The sequence below is a fragment of the Hypanus sabinus genome, chromosome 3 (assembly GCF_030144855.1).
Source record: "Hypanus sabinus isolate sHypSab1 chromosome 3, sHypSab1.hap1, whole genome shotgun sequence".
In the NCBI taxonomy this organism is placed as follows: Eukaryota; Metazoa; Chordata; class Chondrichthyes; order Myliobatiformes; family Dasyatidae; genus Hypanus; species Hypanus sabinus.
In genome coordinates, this window is record NC_082708.1 from 163576498 (window position 1) to 163596465 (window position 19968).

At 45.0% G+C, this 19968-nt stretch overlaps 1 protein-coding gene across 7 annotated transcripts in view; it reads right to left on the minus strand.

Moving 5' to 3' along the window:
* Positions 1–491: 491 nt before the first annotated feature.
* fgfr3 (fibroblast growth factor receptor 3) overlaps positions 492–19968 on the minus strand; it is a 287562-nt gene continuing 268085 nt past the window's right edge. For all 7 annotated transcript variants that reach the window (XM_059965580.1, XM_059965579.1, XM_059965576.1 and 4 more), the window contains 5 exons: positions 18650–18772; positions 18020–18090; positions 17462–17599; positions 15924–16029; positions 492–3080 (listed from right to left, as the gene is read on the minus strand). In XM_059965580.1, coding sequence (XP_059821563.1) covers positions 2916–3080; positions 15924–16029; positions 17462–17599; positions 18020–18090; positions 18650–18772 — 603 coding nt within the window. In that variant the 3' untranslated portion in view covers positions 492–2915. The remainder of the gene's footprint in view (positions 3081–15923; positions 16030–17461; positions 17600–18019; positions 18091–18649; positions 18773–19968) is intronic.

Consider the following 19968-nt stretch of genomic DNA (forward strand, 5'->3'; position numbering starts at 1 on the left):
CTCTTACTGTCTTTTCTTTTAGTTAGTCCTGACGAAGGGTCTCAGCCTGAAATGTCAACTGTATATCTTCATATAGATGCTGTCTGGCCTGTTGCGTTTCACCAGCATTTTGGGTGTGTTGCTTATTTTTATTTTCTATTTTTTGCACTAATTTAACTATTCAATATATAGTTACTGTAGCTCATTTTTTCTATATTTATCATGTATTCATTGTACTGCTGTTGCAAAAATAAATTTCATGACATATGCCGGTGATATTAAATCTGATTCTAATCACCTTTAAAATTATGCCTTCTCATATTAGTGATAAAGTACCCTGGGAAGATGGTGTCTATCTATGACTCTTATCATTGGACCTTCGCTCTAATAGATTTGGAAGGTGTTAAATATAATGATGATGGAGTAAATTTGCTGTCGCACTCAGCAGCAGCATCATAGGAAACCTAAACACATCACTAATAAGCAAATAGAAGGACAGAGAGCAGACATGCTTGCATTTTAAAACAATATCTTTTTATTTAGGTGGAATGGAACAGTTCCATGTTAATATCAAAGCTTTGTAAAGGCAGACAGATATTGTTCAGTGCTAGTTATTTAACTCCAACAAGACCATCTGTGGTCTTTTACAGGCTTCAGGCAGGCAAGTTGGTTTAAAGGGGTTGTTGCTTTTGTTTGGAACTCACCTCTGGCCACCATAGAGTGGAATGAGACAGGCAATGATCCAATCTAACCTTCAAACACCAGCTGACAACCTCAACTATTGCCAGTATTGCTTGACATGATTAGATCTACAGAGAGGGAACTGTTAAATGTTAAGTTCAGTCGAAGCTACTATACGTATATTCTGTAAAAAAAAACCTCAATAAATTAGATATATATCTAAGTTCTTTTTTTTGTAAATCATGCAGAGATTTCAAATATTGGAAAAGTTTTTTTTTATGCATTAGGTACCTGGAATGTCCACAGCGATCGGTAAGAAAATAATGAAGTGTCTTCTCATTGTACAAAAATTACACCACTATAAATCTCCTACGTCTGTATTAAAGAGTTAACAGATAACTTCAATCTATTAAATTAACTTCTCTACTGAATAAGAGCTTGGTGGTCCTAAGAAAGATTACAGGAGACAGACAGAATTTTTAATTGATTTTAATAGGATTCCTGCCTCAATTCTTAATTGCAATTTACCCGTGGAATCCTACTTCAAATCCAACCGGAATTTATCTTAGATTCTGGATACTGGGCTTTATTCTGCTTCACAGGCAACTGCCTGGTACCCAGTTGGCCATCTGTTTTAGCTTTTTGTTTGTCTTTAACAAAAGTGGGTTACCTCGAATTAGTCCTCTGCGAAATTGCACGTTAACATTTCCATTGCACCACGTTAAGTTGTGCTTGTGGCACTAACCTGCATAAAGAGAAGGGAGTGATGCGCAGGTCACTGATATGTGACCGGTGTTGGTGGCTGACTGGCAATCCTGTCTTGTACAAGTTGTTCTCAGCAAACACTCACAATCATTGCACCCTCTCATCACAGCACAGCAAGAGTGCCAGCACAACACTGCTCCTCACCTGCACATCTGGTATTGTCACCAGCACTACTTGGCACCTGGGTGCCAATATACCAGGGGAAGGGGTAAGAAATTAAAAAAAAACACTAAGCCAATGTGCTTTATAATCTTTTTGTGCGATGTGCTACTTCAGTGTGATGCACTTGATTCGTGATCTCAAATTGCCCCAGGTGTGACCAGCACCTGAAGATGACCCTGCTTAAGATGTTGTCTCCCATGTATCTCAGCTTTAGGTGGCCGAAATTGATCACTGTGCCCTGTTCCGATTGGCACCCAGAGCCCTAGCCACTTTCATACTGTTGGGGCAGCTCCAGGCAAGGCACCGTTTCCGTACAGCGGGCCCACTGTTATCAATCACAGTCTGCACCCTTGCTCTCTCGTGCCTTCATCAAAGGTAAAGCACAAACCTTCATTTAGTTAAGAAAAGATAATTCTAGAATCTGATTACTAAACAGGAAAACAAAATCATTGCAATCTAAGAACAGATAACGTTCACTTTACACAATGTTTGAAAACTTGATTCTAATTACTTCTCCTCATTAACCTTTGCGCCTAATCAACGGGTAATAAATTAAAAATTATAAACATGTAAAACAAAAATTAAGAACCTAGTTTAACTAAAGCTGTGTACAGTAATTAGTAAATAAGCTATATACTTATAAATCTTTTAACCAAAATGATATGTTAAAGTCTATGAACAACTTTACAAATATACAATATGCTAATCTGATTGCAAATAATTATTGGTGTTTGAACTATTTTTACCCCTTGTTCACTACACAATGAGTTTCTTTAATAACTTCCAGCTTAATACTGAATATCCTAAACTGCGATAATTTTAGGATTTTGCCTCCTTGCATTGGTAATTTTGTTTTTTTTCACTTTTTTTCCTAAACAAGCAAATCATAAGTATACAACTGTTTTTTAAACATTATCATACAATATTCATATTTATATATTTACAACTCTTCTGAAAAATCTGCAGCTTCACACAAATAAAAAGTATTTAAATGCTCTTTTGTAAAGAAAAATAATTGTCTTTTGTGTCACTTTCCTTTCCTAGCACAACATAGGCACAGAATGGTTCCTTTAGCAGTCACAATGCCGGAGGTCAAAGGTTATCACCTCTGGATTTTTTTTTGCAGAACTTTCTATTTCGGTTTCTACATTACAAAGTTTCTTCATGCCAAGCAGATTTGTTTTAGGTGGGCACAGCACTTGAAGATATAAGGCTCAATAATGGTGGGAAGTTAAGTGGGGAACAAGATCCTCGCAGTTGGTTCAGTGTATTTCCTTCAGTGTGAGTTCTCCATCGTTCAGCACCCTGGAGTCCCGCTTGTTCTCATCTCATGTCCTGATGACACCATTACACTGCTGGTGCTTTGGAAGGCAAGGCTCGTCAGGCAGGGCATCATGGGCAAAGACAGAGTCGTCTCCGGAAGAGCAAGTGCTGTGTGTGTCCTGGCAGGCCGGGGAGTACTGCTCGAAAGGTGCTGACAGGTCAAGGTACTCCTGAAATACAAAGCAGAAGAAAACGGTTACGAACTCCCTGCACAGTGGACCGCGGTCACATCTGCGATAAGCATGTCGCATCTATGTGGATTTGAGTTGGGAGACTTGACAATTCAAGTTCTGCTGCTCTGAGGCCTGGGGTGGATGAAGCAGCACGTTACTGAGGCAGGAAATAAAGAGCCTGCTGGTGGACCTCAGTGGTGAGAAGAAAGGAGGCGTCAACCTGACTCAAGGTGTCTGTGACAGCTCCCTTCACAGGTGCTGCCCGACACCCCGAGTTCCTCCGGCAGATCGTTTGTTGCTCCAGATTCCAGCATCTGCATTTTCGCTTTAAAATGCCCGCCTTCTCCCTTGCAGCCCCTCTTCAGTTTCCCTTGGCCCTCATCCAACAGGGAGGGTGCAGAGGAGATTTACCAGGATGCTGCCCGGACTAGAGGGCATGTCTGATCAGGAAAGATTGAGCAACCGAAGGAGGACGAGAGGCGATTCGATAGAGGTGTACAAGATGATAAAATAGAGTGAATGGTCAGCACCTTTTCCCTCAGGGTATCGATGGCTAACATGATGGATATACTTTTAAGGGGACTGAAGGCGAGTATAGAGGGGATGTCAGGGGCAAGTTTTTATACAGAGAAACACACTGCCAGGGTGGAGGTAAAGGCAGATACATCAGGAACATTTATGACTTTTAGATAGGCCGATGGATGAAAGAAAAATGGACGACTATGTGTTAGGTTAGATTGTTCTTGAGTAGGTTAAAAGGGCATCACAACATCATGGGCGAAAGGACTTGTACTGTTTTATATTCTCTGATAGGCTTGTAATGAGACTGCTATTCCTATCTACTATGTTGGGGGCTCAAATCACTAAAATATAGGCACTATGCAGTCAAATTACAAGCCCCCTATCATTTAACATCTCAAGGAATGACAGTCCTGCATTTTCTCTTTTTAATTTAGGAACACTGATAGAATTCTTACCTGTGTTTGATTAATGATAGCAATTATAAGAGCCTTTCTCCACCACATATAGCAAGTGTACCTTGTGACAATACCCCACACTGCCTATTCAGTGGAATCAGTGAAAGATTTTCCACATACTGCAGCCTGAACACTGACAATGATTTGCATTGTATAAAATCAGGAAATTGCTTTTTTTTTACATAAACCTGAAGCAAATCCCCCAAGGTAACCACTTACTTTCCAAATTATAGCAATTAATGGATTCCTTATGAGAACCATAATGTTAAAGAGTTAAGTGTGCTGACTACAGTTCTCACATTTTATTGTTGAGTGTACAATCGCCTCCCCAGCCCTCCCCCCATGTCACATGATAGGGGGCCAGTCGAGCAAGGACACCATAAAAAGACGTCAGTGCTGCTCACAAACCAAGAGATCACTACTTTTTTTCTTCTCAGGCCATAAGATCAGAGCAAAAATCTGACCGTCTTTAAGCTCTGACTCGGCAACATTCTATCTCAGTTTCTGAGGTCACGGGTTAACTACCCAGTAAGGGCAGGTTATTGGGCAGGAAGGACACTGCATAAATCCTGGCGATAATGTTTTATGATCACTAGCTGGAGATTTGGTACTGTCGATCATTTTCAATAATTATCTGTCAAGTACTTGAGCAGCACACTAAATCAGTTGGGCCTGTTGAATGCCCCTCTGTGTGTGTGTTTGAAATATTTTTTTAAAAGTAAGATTAAACAATGCGCATAGTGTATCCAAGCGAAAAACTGCGCACAGATTTCAAACAGCTACAAGTGTAAGTGCAAAAGGAGATCTGTGCAGCCAGGCCCAAGGGTGGCTCTGAATTTACAATCAAAGCATGTACTGTATGTGTCACCATATACTACCCTGAGATTTGTTTTCTTGCGGGCATACTAGCAACCAATATGTAAAAGACAACAAACGATGCAAATACAAAAGAGAAAAGAAATAATAACAAATAAAAAAGCAGTGTATTGAGAACATGAGATAACGAGTCATTGAAACTGAGTCCACAGGTTTTGGGAACAGTTCAATGATGGGGCAAGTGAAGTTGAATGATGTAATCCCCAATGCTTCGAGAGCCTGGTGGTTGAGGGGTAATAACTGTTCCTGAATTTGATGGTGTGAGTGTTGAGGCTCCTGTCCTTCTTCCTGAAGAAGAGAGCATGGCCTGTGTGGTGGAGGTCCCTCATGATGGATGCTGCTTTCCAGTGACAGTGCTCCATGTAAATATGCCCAACGGTGGGGCGGGCTTGACCTGTAATTGACTGCACGGTAACAGGACCAACAAGCACACACTGAACAATTTCACCCAATAGATAGATGATGATAGATAGATAGATAGATAGATAGATACATACTTTATTCATCCCCAATGACCAATTAATCTACTAACCCATACGTCTTTGGAACGTGGGAAGAAACCGGAACACCCAGAGGAAATCCAAGCAGTCAGAGGGAGAAAGTGCAAACTCCTTACAGTCAGCAGCAGGAACTGACCCCAAGTCACCGGCGATGTAATAGTGTTAACACCACCCCAAAGAGAGATGACAGATCACTATTTTGACTCCTCCTCTGGAATCCAGTGAGTTCAAAAGCAAGTCAAGACTGAGAGTCCTGCAGTCACTTCTCAAAGCAATTCCATCGAACACACACTTCCCAAAGCAATTCCATCGGACACACACTTCCCAAAGCAATTCCATCGGACACACACTTCCCAAAGCAATTCCATCGGACACACACTTCCCAAAGCAATTCCACCATCGAACACACACTTCCCAAAGCAATTCCATCGAACACACACTTCCCAAAGCAGTTCCATCGGACACACACTTCCCAAAGCAATTCCACCATCGAACACACACTTCCCAAAGCAATTCCATCGAACACACACTTCCCAAAGCAGTTCCACCATTCAACACACACTTCCCAAAGCAATTCCATCGAACACACACTTCCCAAAGCAATTCCACCATCCAACACACTTCCCAAAGCAATTCCATCGAACACACACTTCCCAAAGCAATTCCACCATCCAACACACACTTCCCAAAGCAATTCCACCATCCAACACACTTCCCAAAGCAATTCCATCGAACACACACTTCCCAAAGCAATTCCACCATCCAACACACACTTCCCAAAGCAATTCCACCATCGAACACACACTTCCCAAAGCAATTCCACCAACGAACACACACTTCCCAAAGCAGTTCCACCATCGAACACACACTTCCCAAAGCAATTCCATCGAACACACACTTCCCAAAGCAATTCCACCATCGAACACACACTTCCCAAAGCAATTCCACCATCCAACACACACTTCCCAAAGCAGTTCCATCGAACACACACTTCCCAAAGCAATTCCACCATCGAACACACACTTCCCAAAGCAATTCCATCATCGAACACACACTTCCCAAAGCAATTCCACTATCCAACACACACTTCCCAAAGCAGTTCCACCAACTAACACACTTCCCAAAGCAATTCCACCATCGAACACACACTTCCCAAAACAATTCCACTATCCAACACACACTTCCCAAAGCAATTCCATCGAACACACACTTCCCAAAGCAATTCCACCATCGAACACACACTTCCCAAAGCAATTCCACCATCAAACACACACTTCCCAAAGCAATTCCATCGAACACACACTTCCCAAAGCAATTCCACCATCGAACACACACTTCCCAAAGCAATTCCACCATCGAACACACACTTCCCAAAGCAATTCCACCATCCAACACACACTTCCCAAAGCAATTCCATCGAACACACACTTCCCAAAGCAATTCCACCATCGAACACACACTTCCCAAAGCAATTCCACCATCAAACACACACTTCCCAAAGCAATTCCACCACCGAACACACACTTCCCAAAGCAATTCCATCGAACACACACTTCCCAAAGCAATTCCACCATCGAACACACACTTCCCAAAGCAATTCCACCATCGAACACACACTTCCCAAAGCAGTTCCACCAACTAACACACTTCCCAAAGCAGTTCCACCATCCAACACACACTTCCCAAAGCAATTCCACCATCCAACACACACTTCCCAAAGCAATTCCACCATCCAACACACACTTCCCAAAGCAATTCCATCGAACACATACTTCCCAAAGCAATTCCACCATCGAACACACACTTCCCAAAGCAATTCCACCATCGAACACACACTTCCCAAAGCAATTCCACCATCGAACACACACTTCCCAAAGCAATTCCATCGAACACACACTTCCCAAAGCAATTCCACCATCGAACACACACTTCCCAAAGCAATTCCACCATCCAACACACACTTCCCAAAGCAATTCCACCATCGAACACACACTTCCCAAAGCAATTCCACCATCCAACACACACTTCCCAAAGCAATTCCATCGAACACACACTTCCCAAAGCAATTCCACCATCCAACACACACTTCCCAAAGCAATTCCACCATCGAACACACACTTCCCAAAGCAATTCCACCATCCAACACACACTTCCCAAAGCAATTCCATCGAACACACACTTCCCAAAGCAATTCCACCATCCAACACACACTTCCCAAAGCAATTCCATCGAACACACACTTCCCAAAGCAATTCCACCATCCAACACACACTTCCCAAAGCAATTCCACCATCGAACACACACTTCCCAAAGCAATTCCACCATCGAACACACACTTCCCAAAGCAATTCCATCGAACACACACTTCCCAAAGCAATTCCACCATCGAACACACACTTCCCAAAGCAATTCCATCGAACACACACTTCCCAAAGCAATTCCACCATCGAACACACACTTCCCAAAGCAATTCCACCATCGAACACACACTTCCCAAAGCAATTCCACCATCCAACACACACTTCCCAAAGCAATTCCATCGAACACACACTTCCCAAAGCAATTCCACCATCGAACACACACTTCCCAAAGCAATTCCACCATCAGCCATGTCCAGATCTCAAAAAAAGGAAATGGGGATGTTATGTCCACAGCCCCCTCCTTTGTGAGAATCGCAAGAGCACTAGTTGAGGGGGGGTCAGTAGACCCAGGAAATGGGAGAGAGAAACGTGCCGTATACCTCGTTCCACCGCGATGCAAAATAATGCGACATTGACCATTGTCTCATGGAGACCACGTGCAAGCCCTCGGGCAAAGTGGGCTGGTTGAGAGAGAGATTGCATCATCCCAACCTGATTGACATCTGAGATCCCGTGAGGAAGTATAAAAGAGGGTCTGGGGAACACCCCCTTCAGATGCACCAGAAGAAACGCTAACGATCCCGTAGTAGCGGGAAGCCATTTGAAGGAAGCCACGTGCGTTAGATTACGTGCGTTGGATTCCGTGCCTGGAATCATGGAAAACCGCTTTTAGCTAACAACGGGGAAGCCCACTACCCTGATTCAACAGATTTGCTTCATAAAGACCTGGACAAGTCTTTTTTCTCACCAATCTCTCTCTCTCTCCCCAACATGTAAAAACCCAGCGGTCCCCCCCCAAAAGGCTGAGGCCTGCTGGAACTGAGTGACTTTTATATTTCCATCGGACAATATATTATCCCCTAGACAAACGATCGAGCTGTTTCTCATTGATGGTTATTATTAGACCCGCGCTTTTAGATTGAGTAATGACAACGTATATTATCTAAATGTTTGTATTAATCGTATTTTTGTGCCCCTTCATAAATAAAGACTTTTAAAAATAGTACCATCAGACTTTAACGGACCTCTCTATCTTTGCTGGTAAGTGATCCAGTTATGGGATTTCGTAACAGTTGGGGTTCTCGTCTCAGGATTTGTCACCAAATTGGGAAGCCAGTGAATCGGGCTTGTAGGTCCAAAACTTGGATCTGGTTACACGGGTAGCCAGACGGGAAACCAGCAAAGATGGACGTGGGTGAATTTATAGAAAACCCGACTCTGGAGGTGGCCTCCACATCGGACTTGATAAAATTGGCGAAGGAGTTAAACCTCGCAGAGGTGAGGTTGTCAATGAAAAAGCGGGAGGTGCGAAGGGCAATAACTCAGTATTATATTGGGAAGAATGTGTTTCCAGCTGAGGTATTGGAAAATATCCCTGGAAAGGTACCAGCTAGTGGGGCGGCTCAGTTAGAGTTGGAAAAATTTAGGTGGGAACATGAAATTAAGTTAAAAGAGCTGGAAGCAGCTGAGAAGGAGGAGGAGAGGAAGCATGACTTGGAGATGAGAAGTTAAGGCTAGAGCAACAAAGTCAGGGGTCGGACCGAGAGGAGCGGTTTGATGTCAGTCGGACGTTGAGGTTAGTACCCCCGTTCGAGGAGACGGATGTTGATAGTTATTTCTTGCTTTTTGAAAAGGTGGCAGTGAATCAGAAGTGCCCAGAGAGCAGTGGGTGATGTTGTTACAAAGTGTGTTAAGAGGGAAGGCCCAGCGGGCATATGCAGCGTTGTCCATGGAGGGGGAGGGGAAGAGAAATATGACCAAGTAAAGGCGGCCATTCTCCGGGGTTACGAGCTAGTACCTGAAGCATATAGACAAAAGTTCAAAAATTTACGAAAAGGGTGGAATCAGACGTATACAGAGTTTGCCTATGAGAAGGGTGTGCTCTTGGACCGTTGGTGCACCGCGGAAAAAGTGGACGAGGATTATGGGCGTCTCAGGGAGTTACTTTTGATTGAGGAATTTAAAGGTTGTGTTTCAGAGGACATCTGGATGTATTTGAATGAGAAGCTGAATAAGTCCATTTCAGAATTTGCTAGGTTTGCGGATGAATATGCCCTAACTCACAAGACAAATTTTTCCTCGAATAAAAGTTCCCAGAGAGACCGTGGGAACGATCAAGAAAGTCCGACGAGGGAGGCAGAGGTCCCACTGGGAGCTAGTGGTAAGGTTGAGGGGGAAAGGCAAAACTGCCAGAGGTTTCCGGGCTTGACCTGTTTTAATCGTGGAAAGGGAGGGCATATTGCATCTCGATGCTTTGCTCCGAGGAAAGAGATAGGAAGAGGGAAAGCCGCAGTCCCTATCGGGTGTGCCGTGGTAATCAGTAAATTGACCAGAGAGCCCCGGGTAGACAGAGTATGAGAAGGGTCTGAGACTTGTCTGTCACACGGAACCGTGGCTGTGAGGGAGGGAGACACACCAGTTCCCGTACGAATCTGGAGAGACACGGGGGGCTGAGCTGTCGTTGATCAGCATTAAGGTACTAGAATTTGGTCGAAAAATGGGCATGGTAAAGGTAGAGGGGATCAGCAAAAGAATAGAAATGGTGCCTTACATGAGGTCATTATGGATTGTGAGCTGGTGTCTGGACCCGTTGAAATAGGGGTGCCATCCGAGTTCCCGAGAACTGACGTGGACGTCCTTCTCGGTAACGATTTAGCAGGAGGTAAGGTTTGGGCAGCCATGATGCCGACCCGCCGACCGGCGAGTGCGGTGGCCCCGCCCCTAGAGTCCCAAATCTATCCCGCATGCGCGGTCACTCGCAGCCTGCCAAGAAAGGCAGCTGAGAACGAGAGCAGTTTAAATCGGACCAGGTTTGATTTGGCCGAGACGTTTCTACCGACCCTGTACCACGAGGGTTTAGAGGGTGGTAAAACGAAGAGTAGTAAAGTGAAAGAGGGGAAGGAAGCAGAGGTAGATCTGCATTTAGCAAGGAGAAAGGTTTTAGAGGCCGGAAATAAAGATGAGGAACCGATAGAGCAGTTAAGAGGTCCAGAGTTGGACACGGATGATCTGTCCGGTTTGGCAGAACTGTTTAAGGAAGTTGAAACTTCTAAAGGTGTTCCCGATAATGAAATGAGGGCAGCCCTAGATGAAAAGGGTGCCCTTACCTTGAAGAAGTCTGCTGGGTTGGCAGATGAGGTTGTTTCAGCCCGCGGGGTTGAGTTTACTCCAGAAGGGAGTTGCCCAGAGAGTACCTGGGAGAAACGGGGGAACTTTCTCAGAAGGCTGGCGTCATTCAATGTTTGTAGTGAGATGCTGAAGATGTTCTATCGGTCAGTTGTGGAGAGCGCCCTCTTCTTTGTGGTGGCGTGCTGGGGAGGTAGCATTAAGAAGAGGGACGCCTCACGTCTTGATAAGCTGGTAGGGAAGGCGGGCTCTGTCGTGGGCACAGAACTGGAGAGTATGACATCGGTGGCAGAGCAGAGGGCGCTGAGTAGGCTACGGTCAATCATGGAAAACCCTGAACATCCTCTGCACAGCACCATCCAGAGACAGAGAAGCAGCTTCAGCGGCAGGTTGCTGTCAATGCAATGCTCCTCAGACAGGATGAAGAGATCATTACTCCCCAATGCCATTCGGCTCTACAATTCAACCACCAGGGGCAAGACATGTTAAAGTGCCGGGGTTAGGACTGAGCTTAAGTTACCACTCAAAGCACTTTAGTAAACTATTTAAGAACTTTTTAAAAGCTATTTATTAATGCTTTTTGGGAGGGTGATTTTAGATGCATATCATATTTATACTGAGTTAAATACTGTATGTAATTAGTTTTGCTACAATAAGTGTATGGGACACTGGAAAAATGTTGAATTTCCCCTTGGGGATGAATAAAGTATCTATCTATCTAGAATTTAAAAAGGGTACGGGTATTGAAAGCCTGGAAGAGGCCAATGTCCCGCTTGAGTGCGTCCAAGATGGGGATGCACATGGTACTGAACCTAGTAACGGAGCTCAGAAGAAGTCTGAGGTATTTGATTCAGTGGAACGGGGCGGCCGTCCTTTTGGGTCAGATAGACTTGGTTCAGTGGAAAAAGGGTTAACCTTGGTAACTGTGGGAAGTGTGAGTTCCAGGTGTTTGTACTCGAAGGTGGGTTCAAAGTTAATGTAGAATTTAAGAATGGGAAGATGAGGATTATTATTGAAGGAAATGGAAAGTCTGTAGTTCCCAAGTCGAATGAAGAAATTTTAAACCTGGCAGATCATTTACAGAGTGAGCCAGGAGATAGCGGGGGGGGGGGGGGGGGGGGCCACTCTATTGTTATGCCAGGGTGGGGTGTGAAGAGGCCGACTTCGAAATGCTACTTGAACAAAGAGTTCGAATTAAAAACCAATAGCCTGAAGGGTCCTGACAAAAGGGCTAGCCACCTGGGTAAAATTAAAGAATTGGGTGGAAATGGTCTAAGTTTGGGACACGGTGTTAATAAAATAACCCCTATGAACGAGGCGGGCGGGAGTTTACCACGCCAAATTACTCAAGTTCCCCACGGGGGGGGGGCTCACTGGAAAAGAGGCGACGGTTAATGGAGATGCCATTTTAAACAGCAAAGCAGGTTGTACGGGATTGTGCCAAAGCCTGTGAATAATAAAGATAGCCCTTGGAGACCTGCCGGTCAAGTAAAACGCCCCAAACGATTAGTATTCGCATAAACTTTTGTAGATGCACATAAGCTGAGATCACTCCTCCTTAGTTTTGTTGCTGAAGGAAAGGAATAAAAATAGGTGGTTATTAAATTGAAGCCTGATGCTACGAGACTTTAGTAAGGTACAAGATGTTACAATATTAAAGGAAATGCCACTGTAATCGTTAACCGTTTGAATGTTGAATTAAATGTATACCTGTATTGCTCTGTAGTGAAAAGAGAAGCTTGTGTATTGTGTTAGATTCAAAGATCCTGTAAGACTCTGTACGAATCCGTTTTTAACCGCTGGTCAAAAACGCCTTTAAGAGGGGAGGTGTTATGTCCGCAGCCCCCTCCTTTGTGAGAATCGCAAGAGCACTAGTTGAGGGGGGGGGGGGGGTCAGTAGACCCAGGAAATGGGAGAGGGAGAGACGTGCCGAATACCTCGTTCCATTGCGATGCAAAATAATGCGACATTGACCATTGTCTCATGGAGACCACGTGCAAGCCTTCGGGCAAAGTGGGCTGGTAGAGAGAGAGGTTGCATCATCCCAACCTGATTGACATCTGAGACCCCGTGAGGAAGTATAAAAGAGGGTCTGGGGAACAATCCCTTTAGACGCACCAGGAGAAACGCTAACGATCCCGTAGTAGCGGGAAGCCATTTGAAGGAAGTCACGTGCGTTGGATTCCGTGCCTGGAATCACGGAAAACCACTTTTAGCTAACAACGGGGAAGCCCGCTCCCCTGATTCAACAGATTTGCTTCATAAAGACCCGGGCAAGTCTCTTTTCTCCCAATCTCTCTCCCCAACATGTAAAAACCCAGCAGTCCCCCCCCAAAAGGCTGAGGCCTGCCGGAACTGAGTGACTTTTATATTTCCATCGGACAATATATTATCTCCTAGACAAACGATCGAGCTGTTTCTTATTGATGGTTATTATTAGACCCGCACTTTTAGATTGAGTAGTGACGATGTATATTATCTGAATGTTTGTATTAATCATATTTTTGTGCCTCTTCATAAATAAAGACTTTTAAAAATAGTACCATCAACGGACCTCTCTATCTTTGCTGGTAAGTGATCCAGTTACGGGATTTCGTAACGGAAAAAATTGGTGCTGCCCTGCGCCTTTTAATCCAATCAGTACTCACCCAGAGGCAGTGCCCACCCCCTTACTGCAGAGTAGTGAAATATAGCCTCCTGTGCTTCCAGAAATATTTGTTCTTGGAACAAAATTGTACATAGACTCTGTGGCAATTTCTGACTGGCCATCAGATACAATTATAGGTAACGTTCTGAACAACTTGCAGGCCAGATCAGTTTACTGAGGTGGTGACACGTTGTGTGAAGGTAACGCAGTTCTCATCTGAACTGCAATAAAACTGCCAGTACTGGTTTTATGGCGGGCTTCCCTCTGTTCCTGTACCACGTTTACTGGTCCGGGTGCTATCGGACTCTGGGGGTCAGCCTGCAGTCGTCTCCACGCAGAGGAAAGGTCGCCAGAGGTTGATGGCAGCCTCTCTCCTGACGTTTTACTGAGATCATCTGGTGTGCAGCTGTGCTGTGTGTGTCTGCTTGGCTCGGATTCAACGGCCTACTGAGAACGTCGTGGGAGCATGACACAGAAACATCCCATCCCTGTCCACACTACCCTTTGGCCTTAACAGTCAGTCACTTACAGATACCAACTGCAACGTTTCAATGGTAAACCCGACCCCGTCTACCTCAGGCACGAGTTAGTCAAACGATGCAGTATGACTAACCGCAACGTTTGAGAGGATTGAAAAAACAAAGAGGCAAAATCTTAATTTTACTTCCTGGGTTGATGCCAGGGAGCGCCAATTTTAACAGAGAGAAACAAGGGCTGAGGAATTCTGGAGGGGGTTGAGGGAGGATGGGGGTGTGGTTGGCCATCAGTACCAACCTTTAAGACACTGTGATGGGTGAAAGGGGCCTTGTGCTGGTTCAAATGCAGGCAGAGCATTGGACGCTAATTGCTCTTTTGGGGAGCAGAGAAAGGCCGAGGAGCGTGTTGGAATTACCAGAATGGGGGGTGAATTCACCAAAGAAAGCCGAGCTTGGTTGTTTCAACAGCATTTTGTTTCCAGGTCAGCTAATCACCCCAATCATAGAACATTACAGGCCCTACAGCCCACGTGATGGCCTTCTAATCTCCTGGAAGGCCAATCTAACTCCTCCCTCCTACACAGCCCTCCATTTTCCTTTCATCCATGTGCCTATCTAAGAGTCTCTTAAATGCCCCTAATGTAGCTGCCTCTACCACCACCCTTGCCAGGGTGTTCCATGCACCCACCACTCTGTGTAAAGGAGTTATCTCTGATATTCCCCCCTATACTTTGCTCCAATCACCTTAAAATTATGCTCCCTTCCATTAGCTATTCTGACCCTGGGGTGACTGTCCACTTATCTATGTCTCTCATCATCTTGTACATTCTGTCGAGTCACCTCTCACCTTCCCTCACTGCAAAGAGAAGTTGAAGGTGAAATAGACTTCTGCTTGGCAAAGATGTTCCAGACTCTCGATCCAGGCAGACAGAAAGGCTGAAGGTCTAAATAAGTGAAACAAAGAACCTGAATTGGTTGAGTAGTCTACTCCAGGAGTTCGGTAACTGGGGTTAATGGTAGAGGTCCGTGGCATAAAAAACGGTTGGGGAACCCCCCCCCCCACCCCGATCTACTCCCTATCCCGCTGTCCGGTTCTGGGACCTAACTAGCAGATGTGAAGCCACAAACCAAACGGGAAGACAACAGCCTGAGGGACAACAAAACCAGACAGAAAACAGAGGAGGAGAAATTTCGATGCAGTCCTTTCACTGAAGGATCCAAACTGATCTCATGAGACAGAGTAGGGGATGGTCTGAAAACACAAGAGAATTGCTTCAGAGACACAGGTATAGGAGTTGGCCACTCAACTACTCAAGCTTGCTTTGCCATTAACTCGTAACTTGACATGTCAAAAAATTCCAATGCGTTTGACGCCACAGAAGGATATATATCATTAAAAGCTCGAGCATCTTAAAACAGAAGCTACAGTTAAAGGGGCTTTATGAAAAAAAAATCCACCGTTTCAGCTCTTTACAGTGGAGGGTGAAAGTGGAGCAATAATCTGAAAGGTTTAGATAGACTGGGGAGGGGTTCTCAGTCCAGAGGAGGCTACAGGAAATGTAACCACAGAAAACTGGGATACATCTACAGTTGATGCCAAAGTGGGTCAGTTGCAACAAGGTGATGGGTGAATGGGGCTTGGTGTAAGTTAGGACACAGGCAGAGAGTTGAATGAGTGCCAGCTCGCAGAGGGAAGATGAGGAAGATTGCATTGGAATCACTAGATTTTGAGATCAATTGTCTGTGAGAAAAACGTGGCTATTTCAGCAACAGCTACAAAAGATATTGTAATGCTATTGAAAAACAGTAAATGCCTTCTCTAAACTTCACGTTAATTAATGTCCCCCCTCTTGCCCAGTTGCTTTTAAGTTAACTGACCTCAGTTGATGTCACTGTCAGGACCCTGTCGAGATCCTCGACCAGCTGTTTGAACGTTGGTCTCTGCGATGGGATTGCGTGCCAGCATTCTCTCATTATCATATACCTAGGGTAAAGGCCACAGAGCACTGATTAAACCAATGGCAAAAATTATCTTCATTACCCTATAAGCAATTGGCCATTTTTGCAGGGGAAGAAAGCAGTGCCAGGGAGACCGGGAGATGCTGACCACCAGCGCAATACACAACCGGGAGAGAGCCAACACACCACTGCATGAGACCAAAAGCACAGCAGCACAATCCAATGCACCACAGAGAGGCCTCAAGATCACAATTAAATTTTTCACATTTAACAGTGCAAAGCCCTGCTACTTCCTAACCCATGGAGTGGTTCAGTAACCACAATGTATTTCACTGCCCACCTCTCAACACCTGACTGAGGATTGTGCTTTGGTTTGCGCATCCCCAACAATCCCACCAAATCAGAAAGTCGTGCATGGAAGGAGTTAAAGGATTCTACAGTCATTGGCCATTTTGTGAAGTACACCTGTACATCTACTTGTTGATGCAAATATCTAATCAGACAATCATGTGGCAGCAACCAATGCATAAAAACATGCAGGGATGGTCAAGAGCTTCAGTTGTTGTTCAGACCAAACATCAGAATGGGGAAGAAATGTGATCTAAGTGACTTTGACCGTGAAATGATTGTTGGTGCCAGACAGGGTGGATTGAGTATAACAGACACCACTGATCTGCTGGGATTTTCGCACAAAGCAATCTCTAGAGCTTACAGAGAACGGTGTGAAAAACAAAACGAAACATCCAGTGAGCGGCAGTTCTGTGGGTGAAAACACCTTGTTAATGAGAGAGCTCAGAGGAGAATGGGCAGATTGGTTCAAGCTGACAGGAAGGTGATAACCATGTGTTACAATAGTGGTGTGCAGAAGAGCATCTCTGAATGCACAACACGTTGAACCTGGAATTGGATGGGCTACAGCAGCAGAAGTCCATGGACATACACTCAGTGGCCACTTCATTCGGTGCAGAGGCTATGTAATATCATGGCCAGTGAGTGTGGATAAGTACAAGATACAATTTACTTTCCAGAAATGTTAAGATTCAGCAACTGAAGGTAATGTTGTGATGTCAATCTCCATAATGTGACACCAAACGATACAAGATTTTAGCAAAGTTGTCCAAAATCTTTTTAAAATGGACATGGCACATAATGAACGAACCCATTCAATGTCTATACTGGGGCCATAGGTGTGTAAATTCTGAACAGATAGTTACAGAGTGAGGGAAAGCTGTACTGTTTTCCAATGAGTTATGGCTGGTAGGAAGGAAAGGCAAATCCTACCACATTCGAGGTATACAGGGTAGAAATTACTGTGTGACTTTAAACAAAAAGAAATGAGTGTGAAGCCCAAATGACACCAGCCACAAGATCTAACTTTGCTGTAAACGCCAGACTGTCTTATCTGACCCTGAAGAACAAGGGGAAGAGATGACCAAATCACGCCGGGTATTGCTTACAGCTCATGGGTGCAGTTGGCAGGCTTGTCCATTCGATGGCCTTCTTTCAGCAGTTTGAAGAGCTCTTCCACTGGGATGCCGGGGTAGGGTGATCCACCCAGAGTAAAGATCTCCCACAACAGGACTCCGTACGACCAGCTGTGAAGCAGAAGAATGAAAACCTAATTCACTGAAGCTGTTTTAGAACCGCCCATTCTCTGGGTGTTGCCACCCGTGTCTAACATAGTTATCACTGGTGTGACTTAATTGAATAAGCCCCCTTTTTCCTTCCAACTTGAAGTACGGTGCTGATCCCTTCAATCACAGCAAATATCAGCACAGGCCAGCGATGGAATTAAAATGATCAGTTAATCAGATAGCTGACAGGGCGTTTATAATATGGCAGCTATTCTGCCAAGCCTCTGGAGCAGAACTAATGACGTTTTCTCTCTCTACGCTCACTTTCCCTGCCCTGGGAAGCTTGGAAGTGAGTCAGAGCTCCTCTGTAGCGAGCTCTCCTTTACAATATCAGCATTTGGCAGAGTTTAGCTGAAAGCCGCAGTTACATATCGTACTTACACATCGCTCTGGTGGGTGTAAACTCTGTCGAACAAGGCCTCCGGAGCCATCCACTTCACTGGCAGCCTACCCTGTGGTCAGACAGGAGGGGGATTGTTATTTCATATTGATCTCTTTCAAATACCAGTCCCAATGACCATTGAGCCGTCACACAAGATGAAGCCATTTGGCTCAGCCACACTCTCATCATCTGTCCATCTCCCGCATGCGCTTTGCTGACTTCTCCCTAATTGCAGCTGCCCAGAAACACAACTTGGTGCAGTGAGCTCCACATCCTTTTTGAACTAATACTATCTGTATCGGTGGTCCACAGTTTGGGACCGGAACACAAATGGGAACCTTTTCTCTGGGCCCCCTCGTTATTTGGAAGATCCTTAACCGGACACTTGAGAAGGGAACTCTGGTTGATTCACTCAATTCTGCCCATGGGCTGCTCGGTCTTTGCCGGGAGTGGATATTGAGGATCTTCAGAGCACCCCACGTGCAGAGGCGCAGCTCCTGGTTTGCCTGCACGCCCGTGCCCAAAAGCAAGTGACCGCAGTTTGAACTGAAGGCCCATCCACCCCCCACCGGATGCCGCTCGGTCACTGCAGCCCCCCGGCCGCTTGAATGCGCGGTGCAGACACTTACATTTGTTGTTTTCTTGTAGTAGTCAATATTGTGCACATCCCTGGCGAGGCCAAAGTCGGCAATCTTCATCACATTGTCCTCTGTCACTAGCACATTTCTAGCTGCCAGATCCCGATGGATGCACTAACCAGGTAAAAAGCCAAACAGGGCAATAAAACAGCTGGCCAGCGTAAACAAAGACAGACAGACTCTACTCTTATCCAACTGTTACTCCAAATAACATCCTGTCAAATAATGTGACAGCGATCATTACTATTCTACTACACAGGCACTGAAACCACTCCATTTGACAAAAGGTATGCCAACAAGTAAAAGCTCATGGTGTAGGGGGTAACACTGGTGTAGAGTCTGGTTCATGATGTAGGGAGTAAGGTATTGGTGTAGGGTCTGGTTCATGGTGTAGGAGGTAATGTATTGGTGTAGGGTCTGGTTCATGGTGTAGGAGGTAATGTATTGGTGTAGGGTTTGGTTCATGATGTAGGAGGTAATGTATTGGTGTAGAGTCTGGTTCATGGTGTAGGAGGTAATGTATTGGTGTAGGGTTTGGTTCACGGTGTAGGGGGTAACGTATTGGTGTAGAGTCTGGTTCATGGTGTAGGAGGTAATGTATTGGTGTAGGGTCTGGTTCATGGTGTAGGAGGTAATGTATTGGTGTAGGGTCTGGTTCATGGTGTAGGGAGTAATGTATTGGTGTAGGGTTTGGTTCACGGTGTAGGAGGTAATGTATTGGTGTAGGGTCTGGTTCATGGTGTAGGGAGTAATGTATTGGTGTAGGGTTTGGTTCACGGTGTAGGAGGTAATGTATTGGTGTAGGGTTTGGTTCATGGTGTAGGAGGTAATGTATTGGTGTAGAGTCTGGTTCATGATGTAGGGTCTGGTTCATGATGTAGGGAGTAAGGTATTGGTGTAGGGTCTGGTTCATGGTGTAGGAGGTAATGTATTGGTGTAGAGTCTGGTTCATGATGTAGGGTCTGGTTCATGATGTAGGGAGTAAGGTATTGGTGTAGAGTCTGGTTCATGATGTAGGGTCTGGTTCATGATGTAGGGAGTAAGGTATTGGTGTAGGGTCTGGTTCATGGTGTAGGAGGTAATGTATTGGTGTAGAGTCTGGTTCATGATGTAGAGTCTGGTTCATGATGTAGGGTCTGGTTCATGATGTAGGGAGTAAGGTATTGGTGTAGAGTCTGGTTCATGATGTAGGGTCTGGTTCATGGTGTAGGGAGTAAGGTATTGGTGTAGGGTCTGGTTCATGGTGTAGGAGGTAATGTATTGGTGTAGGGTCTGGTTCATGGTGTAGGAGGTAATGTATTGGTGTAGGG